Here is a 24,005-nt window from a genome sequence, read left to right as displayed (position 1 = left end):
ATTGATATATTCTTTGTAATTGTAAAATAGATAATAAGTTTAAATAAGCAATATAAATTTCTTGCTTCAATCAAATAAAAGCAATGTCGGGAAGAAGACATTATTGGCTTTTATCTTGTCTCTGATTATGAAATCCAACTCATTCGGATAATTATACACTATCAAAAATTAGCAGTCGAATCTAGTCGAGAATATTGGCCAAGCATCGAATCTAATTTAGCCAGATAATGTTCTGGCTATTACTTCAATAGCTAGGTAGCTAGTTTCTTAATTATTTCGAGTTTCCCGTCATTTAACTGAGAATTACCATAATTGAATATTGAGTATTAGTCTCTATTGAGGATTGCGAGAGAGAATCTAAGAAATACAATTTTCTAATAAATATCCGTCAATAAAATTTAAAAAATAAACACGCGTTATCACAGCAGATTTTTACAACTTGCTTGCAATTTACATCCGATGTTAATTGAGCGAAGACATTACACGCAATAATTCACAAAAATGATGTCACCGGAAGACGTTAATAGCACCCGAAACAAATATTGACATATTAAGAGACGCAATTTTTCGGTTGATGCTCGAGAGATGCATATTTATCATGGAAAGAATGTAATTAGGGTAAATTTTTAATTACCTTGACGCAGTCGAAGGGCGTTTAAGTTGCAAGGCGTACAAGGACAGAGGAAGTCTTCGGGCAAAGGTAATGACAACTCACTGTAATTATACATATTTAAGTCACAGCATAATTTCATGATGCAGAGAGACCGAAAGAATATTCTTGCTTGCCATTCAAATTGACCATGTCAAATATTCGTCTGTCTGGCTTTTATTCTTGGTTCGTATGCTATACTTTACAAATAAATGCAAATTGTTGTTTCGTCGTCAACCGATTGTCAGCGACAATTATATGAAAATTCAGATTTTTAATCGTTTGATTTAAAAAATTAAATACCACTATATATATTCTATAAATAAAATCCTTGTATTTTTTTATTCTTAAATATCAAAGGGAATTTTATTTGTGAGTTTTATACGAATAAGTCAAATTATCTTCGTATTAGACAGATATACTTAAAATTAAATTATATTTAATTTTATTAGAGCAATGCATTGACAGGCAGACAATCGTTTATGTATATTTTTTATAACGAATAGCCAAAAACAGTTGATTTGTATGATTCTGCTAAAAAATAATTTTATGAAATATTTTAAAAACACATCGAGTTCAGCCAATTAATGTAAGCTAATTTTATATAAATATTTTAGATATTTTTCATTAGTATTTTATTGTTTATATTTCAAAAATCACGCTAATTCTCTTGTTTATACATGAAGACTGATACATGCAGGATTTTATACATTGTCACATCGACGTGTTCATCGCGATCGCAACTTTTACGAGATATAACAACTCGGGAACATGGTATGTAATTAGAGTAAAATATCTCGTACTCATGCATGTCATTGAACACGCTCGGCTCATCGATCGAGAGCCTCTTAAACGAGCTACAGCGCCTAAAACCGGCAATCTTCGTGCGTATACCTACGAACAAGTAATTGCTTATTTGCATAATGATCGCACAAAGTGCCATCTTACTTGATTAAACACATGAGTTCTTTTACCAAGCTTCCAAATTGGAAGTGCACCTACACACATCTGTATCCGAATCCTTTCGTCGATAAATTGGAAACCAGAACGTCCACAAAACGAGTAAATCAAGCGATGTAATGAGCCGCGACGATTAAATAAACACGAATGTCCACATATAAATCGTGCAATAAATTTTTAATAATCGCGACGCAAACCATACTCCAATTTTGCCAAATCGACATAAAAACCATGTAAAACAAGATCGTGCGATAATTTACGTCGAACCATAGGGACAAACTGTCGCGTGATCGCGCGAACTTTGGCGGTGGCAGCGAACACGTGTAAAAACGAGTGTGTAGTAATATTGCAACATGCAGTGGTCTGGCATCCCACGTATTGACCCCCCATGGATCGAAAATTAGATCTCGGCCCGAGTCGCGAGGAAACCGAAGGGAGAGCGAGAGAGAAGGAGTGTCCGGTTATTCGCGCGAGCCCGTAATTGGAGTCCGGAATCCTGAAATACGAGGCGGGCTCTGGACCACCTGTCGAAATGGATCGTGGAACGATCTCTCGACTGGCGAGGCCAGTAAAAAGAGAATTCGCGCGAGAGATGAATACATACGAGAATATATATTACATACGATGTGATCAATGTAACGATGTAGGCACACTATTGACGTAGTCTAGAAAAATATCCAGCGGAGGAAAAAGTAGTTTCAACAAAATCTCGAGAGACTTTAAAACGATATGCGAGGATGGTCATGGAATACATAATGGTGGAGAACCAATTAATTTACCGATCAACGAAGCTTGTCGATTCCGCATATAAGCTTTTACGTTATTGTAGCAAAAATATCGTGACACATTCATTAGCCATTTTGTTGTTAATTCGTTTGAATAAATATCCTTAGGAAAAATAATCAGTATATTGAAACAGTTTTACCAGTTACTGATTATTTTTTTAAGGATATACAAGGATTACAAGGGTATAGATTCCATATATGTATATAAAATATCTATATAATGTATGTATATGACGAAGTTCTCTAAAATTGATCGAGCAACTTAATACAGGCATTGGCATATGAAGTTACATCATGAGATTATATCATTTATGACAATATAATTCTAAATTTATCAATATTCATATTCTTTCCGCTTCAAAAGTACAATGGACTAACATAAGCAATAATTATTGGTCATAAAAATAAAATGTGTTCAATTATACTTTGTTCTCATTGTTCATTACAAAGTATAATATTTTTAAAATTATTAATTATTTAAATTTTGTATCATTTTTTCATTCATTTCTTTAAACATTGATATTATTTTTTTCAATAAAATTGTATTTTTACTATTAAAAAAATCTAAAATACTTACTAATATTTCGTAAGAATAAATTAAATATACATACACAATCAATATTTTATAAAAATATTACAAAAAATAATTATATATACAGCTTTTAACTGATATAACTATGAATAATGTAAAATGATAAAACAAGGCACGTACTAAATTGCCATTGTAGATTGAATCGCGATTATAGATAATATATGTTGAGAAATGAAGTAGACATTGCAGTCAACTAAAACGATTAATCGATCATGGAAACAATGATTTATCGTATGCTTTCTTCAAAGAAAGTAAAATCTGAATCACATTTTGTACAATCATAATTCTGGATAAACACGATTACACCTGTACATTCGTATTTAATGTGTATCTGATTAGACAAACAAAATGTTCTGAAATTAGATAAATTTTAACAAAGTAACAAGGTGATAAATTATTTATAGAAATCATTCGAGATTTACATAATCTCTTAGAGACTTTTAAAGCTATTAAAAATTTAGCACATTATTTATAGAATTATTTTCTAAAATTATTCTCTCCTATAAAAAATTATATTTAATAAAATATAATAGATTAGATAAATAAGAACGTGGGATGCAATATATTTAATTAAATATAGTTTCTAGTAGTAACTAAATTTTAGTTGCTAATGAGACAGAGAAGTCTTGCAAAAGGTTATTAACTCCGACATGCAGGTTGAAGAGACTACCTAACTAGCTTGGCTTGTTGTGCAAAGATCAAAACAATTTACCGAGATAACTGTAACAGGGTACTCGCGCACGCTGACCGACATTAACACGCATTGGTCTAGGTGGTCAATCTCAGCGCGAGATGATTGATAACTCTCTTGTAAGCGTTATCAACCGCAACGTGCACGCTGTTGTGTTCACGTCAGGAACGTGACGCTGATAGACGGGCGTCTTGTCTTTTCTTCTCTCTCTCTCTTCTCTCTTTCGCTTTCCGGTCATATCCATACAACTTGTTGTCTTTAATTTAAAGCTATATGTCGACATGTTAACATGAACAGTTTTTTCCCTTTTCCTATTCTCACTGCGATTTTCTTTCAACTTTTTATTTATAAGAAGGAATTTAGAAATACCTTTAATTTTTTTAAATTATGCATTAAACAGGGAATGTCTTCTTTAACCATTTGCTTACGATCTTTATTGGAGATCTTCGAAAATAATTAGTTTCAAGATATTAGTTGTTTATTTATTTTTGAAGCTAATATTTTATTTTTTTTGCTGGGATATAATTTGGCAAAATAAATTTTCATTTAGAGATACCTATCTTTTTCAAAAAAATATGAATTATGTAAAGTAGGAGACGGATCCCCTTTTTTAAATACTTTCTAGTTGCATTTAGTTATATAAAAACTAAAAATTAGTAGCTTTAAGCGTCGAAAAGTCGCTGTCAAGTCCTGTATCGCTACCTGGATTGCCTTACAATGATGAAGAAGCAACATTAACGGTGCATTCGTATGCAGAGTCGAGTACCAGTTCTCGATCACGGGCGGCTTCTTCACCCTTGAACAACTTCCTTTCCCTTTGATGTCCCTTTTCCAAGCTCTCTGACCAGACTCTGAGCGATTGCGGTGTCGACAACTTGAAGTACATATAAACCCACGTATGCGTAGGTAAACCGACGGCATGAAGAGCACCGCATGACAAGGGAGTAATGAATCTACCTCTCCGAACGAGCGTACTTAGGAAGGTTCTCAAATAAAAGCGCTGCTCGGACGGAATTCGAAGACTGCGTGCGATTAATGTTGCTGCTGCGAGCAAAGAGCGGACGTAGTTGCAATTGAAACGCGCATTAAGAGTCTTTTTCGCGAATAATCTCGCGATCAGCGGGATCTAATTATCCCGTTTTCTCGTTCGTAGCTCCACGAGCGCCCGCTGCTAATCTCCATTTTAACGTTTAAACACGCGTCCGTCCGAGGGGAGAGTCATCGCGATTAAGACCTTGAATAAGAACAGATCAGGATTATTCTGTGCGAGCTTGAGATATTTGACGATAACGCGACGAATCCGACTAATGAGCGCGAAGACCAGCTCGCGATGCAAGCAGCTGAGCAGAGAACCGACAAGGAATCATTCAGCAAAGGCGCAAGTACTCGGAGCTTGAAGCATAGGTCACGGAAAATGATCAGCGGTCGACCATGAATCAATTCAAAGGTCGATTACACTCGGGAAACGATCTTCTGATTGATCTACCGACAAAAGAATCTACTAGTACCTTCATTAGCTCCATCATACGCTTGCTCGTCACCGTTCCCTCGCCGTAAACCTGCGGTGCGATTCTCTTAATTACGTTCGCACGGACGATAATCTGAGGTCTCGTTAAGAGCGGTGCGCGAGATAGCTGCCGCAGCGCGATGAAACCATTCCAATGGTATAAGTGAGATAGGTAAAGGACGAAGAGTGCTTTCGGTAGGTGTGCGGCAGAAATAATAGCGAAGGACGCCTAATAAAGCTGCGGGTGTCCCGCTGCGCGGAAACGGAACGCGCCGGATGAGACTGCGAGCCAATTACTGGGGGCGCCCGCGCGAAGATCTCGAGAGCCGATTTATACGCGATGCTCGTATTGTTCATATATATACTTGGTAAAGAACCCGCCTAAAGAAATTACGATAATGAGATGGAACTATAAAAAACAAAGTCGTTCTTTAAATGTCATAATTTCGGCGAAAACAGATGGATATCTATATTCATTATCGTTAAAACATGGGAATCTAAAAATCCTAATTTTGGATTTGTTAATTTTTCCTTGGCTTTTTCTCTATTAAATTAATTTTAATTATATCTAATTTTAAATAAATTGTATTTATATATTTATAGAATAAACGCATAAAATATGTTTATAAAATTAATAACGAATAAATATGAATTTGTGTGATGCCAGCAAAATTCTGACTTAAGAAATTGTATATATTTTATTAATTTCTCGATTTAAATATCCTCAATTTATATATTTATAATTGTATCTTTAATTTCTGTTATATTTATATTTATTTATATTAACAATTTCTAATTTTTTTACAGAAGCTCCTGGAGAACTTGGATGGGTGCTGACTCTAGTGATAGTATCCTTAGTATCAGCCGGTATCGGGGCTGTAGTGATGATGACTCTCCTTCATTGTCGAAGGTTAGTATCATCTCCATTTCATAAATGTGCTCATATATCTTTTCATTAAAATAAGCGATAGAAAAAAAACGATGGAAGATTGCTTTGTACAACACAAAGAATCGATTCCCGAAAAATTCCTCTTTCCAAATTTTTAATAATAAAATTAATCGGGCTTAATGATTGACCAAATTGAAAGTCTCGTATATAAATATTACCCTTTTCAATCTTCACGAGCTTGCTTTCTTCGAACGTTTCACGAAGAAGCGGTGAAGCAGTTCGATACGGATCACCGCACCGACCGATTGCGGTTTCATCTTGCAGCCGTTTAGTCGACTTTCTTAAATTACCACTTATCGGTGATACGTAATCGAGTGAGCCTATCGATGCTAAGAACGAGAATGCAACGGTCGCTAACTAGATCAATTCAATATAAACCCGGCAGGTGATAGGCCTGCTAACGGAATGTAGAAAGAGTGGAAGAGCGAAGAAATGGTACACATATGCACTATTACAAAAGAATTACGATTGCAGTCGGATCTTAATTAGAATTCCTGGGTAGACAGGAAACGAGAATTTTCGTGATCGCAATCTTTCTCATTCTCCTCTCTGAAGGATGTTCGTGAAAGATGATTTATTAAACTTGATTGCCAATCTCTCTCTGCATGTTTCTTCACTTATAATTTCAAAAAAATGGTGATTATTTAGGATACACGTCTCTAAGTTAATTATTTAATATATGAGTAGTCATTGTTGATTTATGTTTAATTCTTATACCATTATACTCGTATAATTTTCATAATTTTTAAACAATGAATTTTTAAAAGAAAGAAACTATTATTATATTTATATAAAATAACAGATAATGATTTCTCTCATGTAACATATGCATATTTTGATCTGTTACAGGATAAAAAGTGCTGGTGGCAGAGGTAAGCTAAATTTCATCATGATATTTCTTTCAAGCGTAATTTATATTAAATGTTATATATTGTATTTTTCGCTTATTCTTTTAACGAAAATGATAAATTATAAATTCTTATAGATAATTTATACTTTTATAAGTAAGATCACATTTTTTAATTATTGTGTAAATCGGGTCTACAAAGATTACTTAGCGTAGGATTACGATTAGACTGGATTAGAATGAAGAGAAATCTAGATTTACTATCGGAACGTGAACTAGTCCTCCAATTATGTCGAATTAACATAGCGTGTTCGACGCGGCGGGTTCGTGGCGATGCTGACAGGTCAGGTTCGAAACGATTCCCAATTATCCGAGTCCCCTACTGAGTTACCAGCTCGCGGAACCCTTTTATTCGCTCGTTTCTTCATTATACATTAATATATGACATTCACATTCACAATAATGCCCTCTCAGATATCTTTTATGACAGATCCCACAAAAGGTACTTTCAGAAACGTTTCTCTTTGTCATGTCGTAAACTTTAAATCGTAAAAAAAATATAGCAAAGATGAGGATCATTTTTAAGAAAATTATGTTACAATAAAATGATTCAACGACATGATGATTATGCGACATTATTTTAATTCTTAAAATAAATAAATAAATATATTATGTAATGATATATTATAACATCATATTTCGAATGGTCCTTATGATATTCTCACAGTATTATGCAAAACAGCGCAATGATATAAAAAATTATAAGACAATCTCTCATCGTAATCTTTAAAAATGGATATACTAATTTGCTTTCTACGATATAGTTCTCGTAAAAAAATAGCAGCAATCAGATCGATAAACGTGACCTTTCGAGAACGTGAGACACGATCTTGCTGTCTCTTCTATTAAAGGATAACTTCCTCGTCTTGATACACGTCCGGTGTTGACTTACAATGTCATCGGAGTCTCGACGATTGTCTAAGTTCCAGACGGTAAAAGGACTTGAACGAAAAGCGGGCCTCTCTGGCGCCTCGGGAACCCTATGCACGAATGTGGGCATGCATGTCGACGCGAAAGAGAAGGAGAGCAACATCGTAGTGTGAGCATCGATTGGAGTTTAATTAGTTCGCATAATGCAAGCCCCTCACGGCGATATAAACCGCGCATTCGTGTGTTGTTCGTCCTCGTATCGCGTTTAAGGGATAGCTGGGTGACGCGACGCGACGAACAGGATACAGTCGAGCGACATAAAAGACAGCGAAACGCGTCTAATTAACTTTCTGATTTAAAATCACCCGCAGCACGATACGATCGACGAGCGAACAGCGGCGGCGAGTCGGCGAGACGTAAAAAAAACGATGAGGGAGCGGAAGGGAAGGAGTTGCCAGGGTGCTACCGCCTGGGATGCAGAGGTCACCCGAATTAATTATCCGACACTCGTTTCATTGAACTTCTTGAACTAAATCCCACGTAATTCTACCGTTCTTGCGGCATAATTTTCACTTAATTTCTTAACGATTTTAGTCTAAAGTCTTGAGAAAATGACTTGATTATCGCTCACTAATTTAAAAAACATTCTAGTTTGGTACTAAAATGAAATATATATGCCTAAAATATATTAGAAATGTATTTATTAAACTTTTAAAAAAAATAGAGAAAACAAAAGAAACTTTTAAAAAATTAATTAATATTTTCTGGATATGACTATATTTATAATATTGTAATTTCTTGTATCGTAAAAGTATTATTTGCGACTTGAAGAATGTAAGTGAAAAGATAATTTAGAAATTTTGCAAATTAGTCATAAATAAATCATAAGCATAAGATCTTTCGTTAACGATAATATTGCTAATTTCCATCTTGCATCAAGGTAATCGTCCAAGGTGGTCCGTGATGCAATTTGTATTTGCGGCCGGCAAGAGCGCGCAATTTCGTCGTTCTCGCCTCAGGGGCAAGCTCTAATCCGGTTTTAGAACGGATAACTGCCAAGAGAGGCACACAAAACGATCAAGATACAATTACACGTTAAAATGATGATTTATTGCTACCGTTTGAAACAATAGTAATGGTTAATCGTATAATAATACGTAGAAGGGGAACTTTTTCAACGATGCAGTGGATTTTTATCGTGAAATAAATGTTATTGCATTTTTTAGATAAATCACTTATTCTTATTAACCAATAAAATTTAAAATAATATATAACAACATATATATATTATTCAAAAAAAGATTTTTTCAAAATTCATCTTACGTTATTTTCGCAAAATAATAATAAGATGAATTTTGAAAAAATCTTCTTTTAAAAAAGATATATGTTGTTATATATTATTGTAAATTTTACTAGCTAATAACAATTAGCAATTTAATATTAATATTAATTGATCTTTATTGTAAAATGTATAGCATGCGAAAAACTTATATTGTATATATTTTATAATAAAGATCAATTAATATTCGATTATTCAGAGATTTTACACTTTTAATAAAATCCATATCAATTAAATTATAAACATTGAGTCAAGGCGCATCGATCCTATATCTCTACAAGATTTTAAAAAAGAATATTTGAAGAATATTTTCAATTTTGACAGCATCTCACATTTCGCATGTATTATAATTTTAATGCTATAAAACTTATTAATTTCGTAATTTTTGAATCAATAGAGATCCTAATTGAAATTTACCTGAAGAGAGCTCATGAAACATAAAATTCATTACGCTGATATTTTATAAAATTACGCGTAATTGAATATCCCTCTGAACAAAAAATAAATTAATGAAAATTCGTTAATATAATACATCCTCCCGTGCGGGTAAAGATTGCTTTAAGTGCTACAGGGCGAGCAGCGTGTTAATGGAAGGACGGCTCAAAAGGCTACTTTCGCGCAAAAAAGAACGGAGGTCCATACTATACACGTTAGATTGCTGTGCGATCTTTGCGAATACAATGACCGGGAAGTCGAGTAGAAGAGGTGAATCGAATTTACTAAATGCTTCATCGTGCATCAACCGGAACGATATTTCGGACCAGTCTTGATATAATATGTCAAGAAACCATGATGTGCTCGCAGCAACATGCATTTTATACGTATACTTTTATATCCGTTGCACAATCAGATGCATTTTTCTTATCATATAAATAATAATTTTATATCAAGTCAATTATAACAAACTTATTGAATATAAGACTAGATAAATATTGCACGAATTAAATATGATTAATTAAATAAGCAAACTATTCTTTGTTAAAATGTATTTGAAGAGAAAAATTTTAAATTAAAAAAGAAGTGTGTTAAAAAATAATAAATAAATGTAATAAATGTAATAAGTGGGATCATTATTAACATATGTTTAATATTCATCGTGTTTAAATAATGAGAAAATTGTAAATATATCTACAATGATTTAAACTCTAGATAATAAACTCTAGATAATAAATTATATTAAATTTCTATCGTGTGAGATCTTACGCGTGGCGTAAGAAGATTAGAAGGCAGGAAGTGAATTCTACGCCTTTAAGTTATCTGATCATGATGAAAGAGCGTAACATTTGCCCCCCGTCGTCACGACATGTTCCTTAACGCCACGGTTTTCATGTGTCGTCTAATTAATATTCTGCCTATTTGTTCTAATAATTCGACCGCAGGTGACATGACGCGACGGTTTGAAAAAAGAAACGGAACCGAGTACTTAAATTCAAACTTCAAAAGGCGGTCATAATCGTGCAAAAGTATATCGCAATCAAAAGCTGAAGATTCAAAGCATCATTGCTTGAGTATATTTCCGCAGATTGAGCATAAAATTATTTTATAATTTTTTATATTTTATCAGTCAATGAAATTTATATCATGTCATACTGATAATGTAAAAATAATCTATTACATATTAATAATCTCACGATTACAAAAGCTTTTGATGAAACACGAGTTTTATTTGACATATTCTTATTTCGAAAACGAGATATTTGCTTAAACACATTAACATTCAAAAGAAAAATTATATAAAATGCACCGACAGACAATTCCAGAAAAATGCAAGACAAAATAAAAAATAAACTGTTTTTTTATAAACGTATATTGCAATCGTAACTTATCCCTCGAAGAAGTATAAATAAAATAAATTAATAATTTTATCTCGCGTCAAATAAAAATATCTAAACGTCAAAAAGCACAACGAAAGAGCAATGCGATTAAACGAGAACAAGTTCTCTGTTTCCCGGCAAACCAGTGGCACACTTTTCAGGACAGACGAGCTCTCTTCGAATCCGGTAGGACGAAGGAGACACGCGTACGTGCGTATCATAGGACGTCTTCGTGGCGAGAATGGAATAAGTGAAGGGCTCACGAGAATTCTTTTAATCTCATTTTTTTTCTTCTCATGAACCTACTTATCGTCGCGGCGGTGCTTGTGATGTATAAATTCCGAGATCTTATTCCGCTCCTCTTTCACTCTCCGCCTCTCGTCCTCTTCTTCCTCTCTCCCCTATATATTCCATCACCCGCCTCACCCTTGTTGGTATGCTTTAACCCTCGGCGCAATTCTATGAGAGCTCGTGTGACGCTGCGATGACAGGCTCACAATGAAGCCCATACAGAAAACAGCCGGTTTTTTTCGTACACGGACGCATGTCATAATGCGCTGATCCGGGTCGCCGTCTATAGACACGGGGAGGGGCAGTATTTATATCCGCGTAAAGCTGTATATAACATATATACGTATACATATAACGTATCGGGATTTGGGGCCGACCTCACCTGGCACTTCATATGCTTCTGCGCGAGAAACATACCTATTCCCTTGTAGATTCGAGCGGATTCCGTAGGACCATGATGCCTCTTCTGAGAGAAACGCGAGCTCACGAAATCGGAGCGTCGACTTTCGCTTCGACGCGCCAACGAATTTTTCCGGAGCAACGAACACGTGTGAGAGCCCCTCTTCATTTTTGTTCCAGCGAGCTGCTGCGGGGTCGGCGTAGAAGATTCAAGCGTACCCGACGTTGGCGGACCCGCAGGGTCGGGTGGTGCCGGCGGCGGGGTGGCCGTCATACCTGATCGGCCACCTCTCGAATTAGACAAATTACCGCCTTACCACGACGTAGCGCCCAGCCCTGGTAAGTGTTACATCCTGTGAGACGCTCGCTTGTCCCGACACTAGCTCGCTTCTTATGCATATGCGTATTACGCGCCGTCGAGAAGAGATCACTGAGAAATGACCGCTCGTTACTCGCGTGTTCTTAACACATTACAACGTGTTGTTGTGATCGCGAACGCGGTAGCACGTCCCTCGCTGACTGTACGTCTCATTTCGCTCGCCGAGGAAAATCGAGCGCTTACAGAACCGGATCTCGCGACTTGTTCTTAGCGGCGTTTTCAACTAGTCGATAGCTCTGCAAGATCTTTCACGATGTTACGAAACGATTGTACAATCTCGCGATAAGATAATGTTAAGCGGAACACATGGAGAACTTTGAAAAAGTCATTAGAAGAAAATGAAAGTAGGATATAACTTCTAATAGTTACATTGATTAATTAAACCTCTTTCAGCAGAAATAGAAATTTATGAATATTCACAATTAATTAATGAAATAATTTGCTAAAATCTTTTTTACCTATCTTCAAAGGGCTCTTTCCATCATTACTCGCGTGTTGTCTACTTATGTAAGGGAATTGTACTAATTAGCCCAAGTCAGAAGTTGATGAAATCAAACTTTAGGGCACAACGTGTGGTCGTGGTTGGGCTCTCGACGAGGCGGCGGTACCCCGGGTGTCGTCACGACCCCGCTCTCTCTCCCTCAGCATCGACGAGCGATGAATCTCCCGGTCGAGAATCATTACACCCACATGCAGACCGACGAGGCTCTGTACGCGGAACTGGACTCGCAAGCCGCAAGCTACGCAAGCGATCTACAGTTACAAATGAGAGGAAGCTCAACGTATGGTACGACTTCCGGCGCCCAGGACGACGAATATCACGAACTGGATGCTGCCAGATTACATCGTCATTACGGAGGCAGCGACGGGTCGTTACAAACTGATACACTTCGCACTCGACACAGTAAAAGGTAAATCAAGTACAAGACTCAGTTTTACGATAATTATTCTTCTTAAGAGCTAATAAAAAATATTGTTTGATGGAGACATAATATTTTATATTACTTTAGACATTAATAATTTGATAATCAAATTGTTGGGGAAGACATTGAGAAATGTGGTGTTTATTAATTAATTCTTGAGTCAATTATCAAATTTGTAGCGACCGCGAAAATAATGATTACGCATGTTGATAATGATACGCAACGATAATCTATCGTCTCCCGACTTCCTAGATCGATAACGAGCTCAATGTTTTGTTCTGGCAACGCCTTCTAAGGGCAGCTAATTACGCGTTGTAACTACGCGCACATCCAACACACGTCGCCGTGTAATCGGCAGTTATCGATACGGTCGATGCATATGTTAATGGCGCATTCCCGGTCGAGTGGCCGGTTATTGAGAGCCTCGTTATCGGCTACTTCCAGGATACAAGAGCCGGACTATGAGATGTACGAGAACGGGCCGTCGACGCCGGTGCCGCCGGGTCAGCACCAGCACCATCATCATCATCACCATCATCACAACCATCATCATCATCACCAGGAATTGAGGATCGGTAGCAGGAACAGCGAGCATCCCTCCTATCAAAATACAGCGTATACCGGAAGCGACGCTGAGCCGGACGGACCGACGTTGAGCAGCGCTCCCAGCAGTGCCTACTACAGCGATCTCAGCTCCAACTCGGTAAATCAACAGATGCCGGCCACGGCAGTGTCGTCCGCGGCGACGACGACGACGACGACGAACCTGCATCTGAATCCGCAGAACCTGGACGCGCCGCAATTTAGACTCGCGGCGATCAACGAGAACACAGTGCCTTCGGATTATATTTAAGGGACGTTTCTTTCGAAATGGGCTTCGAGATAAAATTTACAAAATAGACAATTCCACCGATGTGCGTTTATTCTGCGTGAGAAAAGGATTTTTAAGTAGTACATAATATACGTTCAACTGAAAATATAGTGAGACTTTTATGGGACAATCTTAGTCCTAATCCTAATGTTTAGGATGGGACAATCTTAGTCCTAATGTTTCAGTTGAACGCACCTAATATTTATAATTTAACCTTGTCGACGCTACAAGGATAATAGGAGAAGTTGTATTCTTGTACTAAAAAATAGAAATAAAACGAGCGAATCACAGAAGAGATAAAAAGACTGTGAAATTTTTTGTCACTGTCGTCGTGACTCGAAAGTTTCTTCAAGACAATGTTTCACGGTGCTCAGTTTTAAGCTTTGTTCGTACAAGAAGAATTAAAAAGATCAGGTAAGCGTTTGGCAAGAGCGTTATTTAACCGGCGGATGTATCGCGGACCGGTTCCGGATAAAATCGATTTCTTCCCCGGCAACGTTTCATTTGCTCCTTTGTCGCCACACTTTGCGGTCCTGTTAAGACAATCGACGCGCGAATCGACGAATCAAGCGTCGCGAATCGATCGGCAGCGCGGCGCGTTCTCCTCTGCTTTTGCACGCTGATAAAATACTAGGTATTCAATGTCTCGATACTTTTTTTCAACGAAAGACAAGCGGAAGATAAACCGGTTGGCAGGTAAGTGACCACAGCAAATCGTGCCAGCGGAATTAATACACGATTAAGCACCATATCCTCGCGATATCGACAAAATCTGTAGTTTTGGTAAAAATGCTCGCTATTAACCGTTAGCCGCGCCTAAGCACGAGATTGCGCTTGTTAGAATAGTGATAAATTTATGTTCACGCTCGGTGCATCGTAGCCGCATCGGAGAACGCGAATATTTCGAGTACCTGGCATCAGTTCAGGCGTGACGCTTGGTACACGTGACGTAAAAACGTAATGATACCGCGCGCCAAGAATCACGCGTTGCGGTTTCCAATCAGCAATAACATGTCAGATATAAATTGATGCTGTCCAGACGTTTCTGCAAGAGTCAACTAGTATTTGGCGAACGAAAATGAATTCCCATTATTTTTACTACCGTTCATATCACTCGAAGGGGGAAAATGTCAAACATGTATTATGTGAATGATTGACATATAAAGCACATCTATTTAAATTACTCTTTCAATGCAATAAGATTGCATCTAGCGTGAATAATTTTCCATTCAAGTAAAAAATTTGCAGATAAAATCTGCACGAGAAATAGAAACAATAATTAAAAATAAAGCGGAAAATTGAGAAATCGTGACAAGTAATAATACTTGACAATTGGCTAAAAAATAAATTCGAGATAAAAAGAGAACCTTTCATTAATAAATAATTATTAACCTCGTTTTAATGTATAAATTTCTACCTGTATCCTATCTTAATCTTTCACTGTTACAAAGTCGACTTGGGCGCATCTGAAGAGATTCCAACGCATTAGAGGATTAATCCCGGATATAATCGCAGTTCACGAGGCAACTATGGATGTTACCGGGAAGAGGAGCCGCGCCGCGGAATCGAAATGCCTACACGTTACGAGTGAAATAAAGTCGTTTTGAAAAGCAGGTGCTTCGTAATTTGACGTTCGGCCTCTGCCAGTCAGCGCCCTCGGCTACGTCCGTCCGCCTTCTCTAAGCGGCCGCGCGCGATACTCTCCAACATCCTTCCATATTTACCGCAAATGAGATCTCGTTTTCACGTGCGTGCCTCGATTACGGAAAATTGCAGAATTCCGTGCCGTATAATCGACAGGCCACGATGTTCAACGAAGTAACAAATATGTTACTCTCGCATGAAACATCCTTTTGCAGATATTTCATTGTATTTATTTCCTATTTTTTATTCTCTACGGAATACATATATGTTATAAAAGATAGCGCGTGTAATTCACCAATTTCAGATGGTATTGTCAGTGGCTAAAAGATCGCGTGCTAATATTCTTACAGCAATGTTGACTTCGTTGTCTGATTCTTCGAATTTTGTCTTCAACTATTCACCGTAACAAACTTCTCTTTCAGCAAAGTACGGAAAAGGCGTATTACAGAATATTATGAAAATTTAATGCCTATAATCACAAATTATCTTCACGAGCTCGGCATATAATTGTGGGAAATATTTCAAATTGGATACGAGTGGTTGCGTACGCGAAATATGTAGTAGAAAAATCGCGTCGAATCGGATTCGCGAGCGATTATCTTCGCGAAGAATTATCACTCGAGCGCTAAATAGGTTTCGATCTCGGCGGCGTGTCAGTTTCAATCGTTTATCTGCGATTCCCGATCGACGGCGGAATTAATTCGTCTCGCTCAATTCGGCGAGGAATCGTTTAATCGTCGCCGTCGTGTTCTCTTAATTACCTTCTCGGACGAGGCCGATTGTTCCCTCGCCGAGACACGAATCCGAGAAAACGCGTTCTCTCGCTTCGCCTCGGGATTCTCCCGCGTGCGCGTTTCACGTCTTTCACCTTTAACTCACCTGCTCACGCACGCACACCTACATCCGACCGACACAATGTTCGGGGGATACGCGAGAGCGCTCACCTAAACGCGCACACCTTTACATACGTGAAAATAGCTTTAGAAACCATTTGATTCTGCGAATTTCCACTTAGAACACGCTAACTTTCGAAAGAAATGCGAATGAGGGAATGTCTATCGCATTACTGAATATGATTGCAATTTTCTAACTAACTGGCAAATATTTAAACTGGCAAATATTTGTAAACTTTATATAGTTATAACTTTATTTATTTAAAAATATTTATAAACTTTATATAGCGCAATGTGAAAGTTATTTGTTGTAAAAGACGATTATTTCATTGCTTTTATATAACAAAAATAGCATGCTTTTTAGTATTTTTTGTATATTTTTCGGAAAAATTCTTAATATCACGAATCTTTCTTTAATTCGTTAATATGGTATATAATTCTTATTTCTAATAATTTATTGATTATTTCTGATGAATTAAAGAAACGTGAAGCATCATTTTTATAATAAATATTTTTATAATAAAAAATAAAAATATTATAATAAAAATTATAATAAAATATAATAAAAATATTATAATAAACAAATTTTTATAATAAATATTTTTATAATAATTTTTATAATAAAAAATAAATTGAAAATAATGGCAATTTTCAAAATGGTGAAAAATATGTGCATTAACAAAGACGTATACAATACGTAGCACATGCCTACAAACAAGGCAGATACAACAGAGTACTCCCTCTCTCTTTGCGGATATGCTATATAATTAATTGCGCCCTCACAGCCACAATGGAAAAGAGAGAACCGCTGGGCTCTCCTGGTGCAAGTATTATACCGCCGAAAAAAATCCCACGACCGCGCCAAGCCATCGCGACCGGATGGGCATCCCTTATCACGGTCATGTGTGAGTGTGTGCGTTGCACGAGAACATATATTATGAAAAAGAAAAAAATCACTTAATTAAAGTTCGTCTCATTTTCCTTTACGAGTCTTCCGCGTTTGCGTCGCGCGCCGATACTCCTAGCCGGCTCGCATGTCTACGAGTAATTTGGAGTTATAATTTGAAGGGACGTTACTTGCATCTGTAATTTGCGTCTGAGTAGATTAGCTCGATCGCATCACTATTTATCATGGGAAATCTCATAACGACGTCACGCTTCATTGCGGTGAAATTGATGCAAAGTTTGCAGACCGTATTAGTTTGTACACATTAGTCTAACTCATTACTAACGTAATGCGAAAATGTTAAATTTCATACGTACACACACACACATACACGGGAGAACTATTTACTTATTCCAGTCTTTAAACCATGCATAAACGAAAAAAAAAACATTTAAAATGTTTAAATTATCAAATTTAAATTATTTTCATTTGCTATCTATTTCTGTTTTAGATAATCATGCTAAATTTCAGTTTAATCCTTCAATTTTTTATCCATTTTATCAATAGTCATTCAAACGTAAATAATCACTTTTATAAAATAGCAGATGCAAAGAAACTTTATCTTACAATTAGTGATTAAGCAATGAAGTAAAACAAATATACAAGTGAAAGAAAGAGGATTTTTACAAAATTAAATTCATTAATATTACATAATTAAAAGTTCAATATTTAATTCAAAGCTGTGTCATGTATAAAGATCAAGTTTTATTGCATCTATTGCAAAAGTTAAAAGTACAAATAATGGTCTGTCTTGTATAACCGGTTTAACTCTGCTTGCCGTTTAATTTGCGAGAGGAACGCGTTTCATTCGAAAAATGCAACTTCGAGATCCTCAACTATCGATCGATATCGCTGATCATGAGAATTCGCGATTAAATTCCCGCGAATTTCTTTGGAGCCGAAGGCTTCCCTTTATAATGCTTTCTCTTACCACAGCTTGTGCAGGTTTCGACGGATGTCTTAGAATGATCGTAAGGGCTCTCGGCCCGCCCTAACCGAACGCACCGCGTGTTCGTTCGGACTACGGGATATATAAATTATACATGTAAATATACGGACGGCCGACTCGAGAGATCGAACTGCGAGATATCAAGATATGTGTTGGCGATTCCCGCACCTTTCCCTCTCTTTGTTGAGTCCTTCTAGCCTCTCGAACCCGGGTTCGCGCATACGCACGTACGTAAGAATTCACGCATTTCGTGACAAATGTCTTTGTTTTCACATCGCAAGGCTTTGGAAATTTAGCCAACTACCATGTTCCATTCGCGATACAAACAATGATTTCTATTATGAAATAATTATAATTTTCCCTTTCATACATATTCTTAATTGATATTTTAATTTGAAAAAAATAGATAATTAATTAAATTTAAAAATTTACGCAATGATATATATATTTCAAACTAAAACATCAGTTAAGAATATACATAGAAGAGAAAACTATAAATTTTATTCTTCCGGTAACATCCATTTTGATTAATTTTTATTTCTAACGTAATGATTTCTAACATTTTTCAATCTACCATTTTAATAAATAGAAAAGTAAAATCATTTTTAATTTGGTGTTAAATTCAGTTGAGCATATTAATTATTATAAAAACATTATTATAAAAACGAATAATTCTTTATGCAAACAGCAACAAAACTTAATATCATGTATGGTTGATATCGATTTGACAATTCTACTAGAAATAATGTACATTATATGTGAATAATTATGTTATATTACGATTTATTTAATTGTACATATCTTCCAGCTGTTCCTCAATTTATTTAGGATTTAATGTAATTAATCGCACAGCTTCTATGGTTTTATAAATGGTCTAATAAGTGAAAACGAGAATATTAAAAAATATGTATTCGATATTCTTGCCAATTTGACATTATAATTAGAATTCAATTATAATTAATTTAATGAATAGATATTAACTATTAGCTACAAGCTAAAGAAATCTTTCAATATCAATTAAAATAATAAATATTAATATATATTAATTTTTGAAACATTTGTACATTTTATATCATTAAAAAACAAAAGAAGCTTCTTTCGATATTTATGAAAAGATAGAAATTTAAAAATAATCTTGCAAAACTTGATTATAATTCATGCGTTATGTAAAAAAGATTTTCGTGAATTTTACTCATATTTATAATCATAATACAATTATAAATATAATGCGAGTGTCTTTATATTGACATCAGCTTAAGTAGTCTAATTACGCTAACTTTATAATTATCTCCTGGCGAGATATTTTAAAAATCACAGTAAGGATTGCAGTTATTGCCGATCTTGGCCGCAATTTATTGAACCGTGCTGATAATTATCAGTTACCGCTAATAATTCATTTGCATATATATGTATTATATTATATTACATGAGTGCCTTGTGTTGTAACAAAGCATAAAGATTATGCACACACTCTAGTTGTACTTTGAACCTAATCAATGTCAACATATCGAGCGAAACATTGTATGTTTCACGCCATAGTTATGCGAGAGTTTACGTGTGAATTCATGCGAAGGAAATCGTTAATTGCTCGACTTATTCAACCAGCAAAATTGCAACAATTTCTAATATTAACGGAATGCAAATGTGCATATGTTATGTTAAATATTTCTATGGTTCTTGTACATTTAATTAAATTTATACATATTATACATATATTATACATATACATATATTGTAAATCAAATACGAGGTTTTTCTCGCCGTACTTATTTCCGCGAGCACACATTCGATTGTATAAAGTAGTTTAATAGATATCGGCCACATAAAAACAATTAACCGTGAAAATTAAATGTAATTAAATCGGTTAAAAATTAAATGTAATTAAATGTATTTTTGAAAAAACAATAGCATATGCAAATACTATTTCGATCTCAATCTATTGCGCGACTTTAATTTTATTAAATAATTCATCAACAAAGTGCAAAAGTGATAAGATACTTTGTGCACGTTTGGATTGCCAAGAAATAATTTTATATCAATCGGTTGATATATATTTTCCATATGCAAACGTTCCTGCGATTATTGTACAAAATAGCGATGTATCACCATATTATATTGTAATATTTTAATAGGCTAATGAGATATCACGAAAAAAATTAAAGATGAAAAGAGAAAGAAGAATATTATAGTATATTTTATTTTGTAATTTAAAAAATGTGCAAAAATAAAAGCTTTTATGATTAGCGTAAATTAAAAGCACATTGATGCAGTTATCGTGTTACAAAACAGATTTTATAATTAGTCACTGCCTACTGAAATGTATATGAAATTTAAATAAGTTGCCCAAGATATGTGTGATATATTTTTGGTAATAATATTTGAAAAATTTATTTAAAGATTATAAAAAAACTTATTTATATTATAATATTCTAATAAAATTTATGTTTTAATATATTAAAAAAATATGAAATTTCGGATATCTTATTTCAAAATGCTATTAATAAATGCAAATATGTTGTGTATTGTCATTTATTATTTTACATACACATATATCCCGTTAATAATAAAATATTAATTTTTCTTGCCTATATGTTTCTTGCCTAAATGAAAGCCATAATAAATGTTATACAAAATGTAACATTAAAATAATTTTATATTGTAATAAAACACTTGACACTATAGATAAATCGCATATGTAATCGATACGTCATCATGTGTCGAATGATTCCGAAAAATATCAATATATGTATATGTCAACTAGAAATTAACGAAGTGATATATTATACTGATAGGAATCTAACGATGAGAGGAAGATACATAGCAGAGATTAAATTGATTTCCTTCTCCATGATGTTATATCACTTAAGTTTTTATTTTGCCTTAGAAAAGGGGCTATTCATAATCTTTGAATATGAATATAAATATTGTTCCGATTACTTATTCATGCATCCCGACGAAGCCATATATCAATGATTTCTCGCGGGCAGAAATTTCAAACCAGTATCTCGTATATAATTGTAACTTTTTTCTGTGTTTTACTAAAATGCCATCTATCATAATATAAACCTTAAAATTTTTGTTAGAAAAAGAGATGCAAGTATATTAATAATATTACTTTCTTATTGATTTGTTTATAATTACAATTTAATTAATCATGCCGATGATGTTTTCAACATCTCTTCGAGGAACCCATGTAAATTAATATTTAGCACAAATTGTATTATATAATTATATAAGATCATAAATTGTAAACAAAGACATTTTATTTTATTATTGTATATATTGTAATCTGAAATGATAAGCAAGATATTTTAATATTTCTTGAAAAAAATATCGAATTGTACAGTAAATAAAAAAATATTTTATGATATATGTATATATGTGCATGTTTTTTTTAATAAAATGTTTTATTAATATGTATATATATATATATATATGTATGTATGTATATATGTACGTATGTATATATGTATCTATTCTAATTCTTAAAATTTTTATAATCAGTATCAAAGAATTTTTTTTAATAATCTCGGTAACCAATTATATTATTTTTAAAATTATCAATTAAATTATTTTCTAAAAATATATAGCTGATATATATTTGTTCTTTCTATTATAAATCAAAATATTTTTATGATAAAATCTGTTTTGTATACACTAATTTAATTAATTTATTTAATAAGATATAATCATCAAGAATAAAATATATAAATTTAAATATTAATTTATTTATATTTTAAAGATAAAAAGATATTGTAATATATATTTTAAAATCTTTTACTAACTCATATTAAGTTACTCTTTACGTTTTTCCAAAAAATATATATAAAATTTATCGCTATTCTACAAAAAAAGGAGATAAGTATTTCATAGTTATAATAAACTTTTGAATATACCGTTGTAAATATTTGTAATATAAAATAGTAAAATATTAATATTTATTAATTACTCACTCACTCACTGAATTTGTACGAATTTCGTCGGATCTCCGCAATAGTTATTAAACGTTGAAACATCAGCCATTATCTGTAACAAAAAAAATAATGATATATAAGTTACAATATAAAAATCAGAACACATGTAAAATTTATATATGTCAATCAAAACATACTTATATATTAACAAAATCAAATAAATAAATTTTCTATTTTAACGGAGTAACATACAAATCTAGTTTCAAAAATCTTAAGAAAAGAATTATATGAAAAATCACATCAATTTAAATTGCACCAGTGTTAAAACAATAAAGACACAATGAATATTATAGTATAGTACAACGCGCTTAGTACAACGCTTTGAATCGTTTAATTAACTAATCAAAACAAAAAGAATGAAGATTTTTTTTTCTCCTGATCAATTAAACGCATGGAAATAGCTGTAACATTAAATAGAGTATACCTGCATTTGAGTGCATCGTGCAATCGCGGTCATATTCATAACTTATTTTAAGATTTATGAGAAAATTGATTTTTCTCTGCACTTCGCAAATAATATAACAGAAAAGGAACTCACGGAGAACGGTTTATTAATCTTGCACAACTTGTTTTTGGTCCACATCTTTGTATTTATCCCCGAATCTGTGCACACACTCGCGAAACACTACACATTTCAAACGGCCATTTGCAAAGACGCTCGTCTTAGTACACCTAACAGTCACTGGTGGCGCTACAATCACCGCAAATTCACCATATCCGTACATGACTTATTTTAAGATTTATGAGAAAGTTGACTTTTCTCTGCACTCGTAAATAATAGAACAGAAAAGGACTCACGAAGAACGGTTTATTAATCTTGCACAACTTGTTTTTGGTCCACATCTTTGAATTTATTCCCGAATCTGTGCACGCACTCGCGAAACACTACACATTTCAAACGGCCATTTGCAAAGACGCTCGTCTTAGTACACCTAACAGTCACTGGTGGCGCTGTAATCGTCAAATTCATGTCCGTACATGAGAATGTATTGCATGCGTAACAATTTTTTTTCAATCAGAATAAAAGATTCTATATTCAATTTCTAAGCAAAATTTTTAAATAAACTAATAACAGCACCAACCAAAATGTACAAATGTGTCAAATCGTCTCTAAATATATAAATGATCGAGAAATCAATAGAATAAAAATATGTAATGTCCGATTATCTGATCTGAAAAAATTACTCGATTTTTGACACGAAACTACTAAATACTTTCACAGTTTATTCAGAAAACGATTTTACTGCAAATAATGGCGTTTTATCGGCTCGATTACCTCTTTATCGATTTATTTGTGCGGATATTATCGGAATCCGGAGTCTCTGCTTCTTCCCGCGAACGATCCTACGCAGAAAAAGGAAAAGGAAGTCACTGCATGCTGTGCATAGTATGTTTGACCAATCAGAGTGAAGGCGTCGAAATCTCTGATTGGTTAATCAAGTAAAGAGTATTTATGGCGCCAAACTTAATTATTATTACTATATTTTCAAAATATATAATTGTTTACATTATCTGTTTTTATTATACATGTTAAATTTATTTTTACCGAAATATTTTAAATATACTTGAAATAATAAATTAGATAGAATTATATTTCTTCAATGTTGAATTTTATGATATTAAAAATAATAATAAAGTTTTTTACGAAACACTCGATGTGGATGTTGTGTTTA

The 24,005-nt window shown here is 34.2% G+C and overlaps 1 protein-coding gene and 1 long non-coding RNA gene across 3 annotated transcripts in view; one reads left to right on the top strand and one right to left on the bottom strand.

Annotated features, from left to right (window-relative positions):
* Positions 1 to 16,710, top strand: part of LOC145966088 (uncharacterized) — a 71,974-nt gene extending 55,264 nt beyond the window's left edge. The window contains exons 3-7 of one of the 2 annotated variants that reach the window (XM_083089872.1): positions 5,995 to 6,094; positions 6,983 to 7,005; positions 11,934 to 12,092; positions 12,695 to 13,043; positions 13,500 to 16,710. In XM_083089872.1, coding sequence (XP_082945998.1) covers positions 5,995 to 6,094; positions 6,983 to 7,005; positions 11,934 to 12,092; positions 12,695 to 13,043; positions 13,500 to 13,908 — 1,040 coding nt within the window. In that variant the 3' untranslated portion in view covers positions 13,909 to 16,710. Of the gene's footprint in view, positions 1 to 5,991; positions 6,095 to 6,982; positions 7,006 to 11,933; positions 12,093 to 12,694; positions 13,044 to 13,499 lie in introns of both variants that reach the window. The other variant, XM_083089871.1, reaches the window with a different exon arrangement.
* LOC145966090 (uncharacterized) lies at positions 651 to 23,584 on the bottom strand. The gene is made up of 3 exons (XR_014436959.1): positions 22,871 to 23,584; positions 22,312 to 22,384; positions 651 to 714 (listed from the first exon to the last, which is right to left on the bottom strand). It is a non-coding gene; the product is annotated as an uncharacterized LOC145966090 (long non-coding RNA).
* Between the last annotated feature and the right edge of the window lie 421 nt (positions 23,585 to 24,005).

Source organism: Camponotus vicinus, unplaced genomic scaffold, assembly GCF_025532165.1.
Source record: "Camponotus vicinus isolate PSW18456_S1 unplaced genomic scaffold, iyCamVici1.0 SCAF_2, whole genome shotgun sequence".
In the NCBI taxonomy this organism is placed as follows: Eukaryota; Metazoa; Arthropoda; class Insecta; order Hymenoptera; family Formicidae; genus Camponotus; species Camponotus vicinus.
This window is presented reverse-complemented; position numbering and strand designations above follow the sequence as displayed.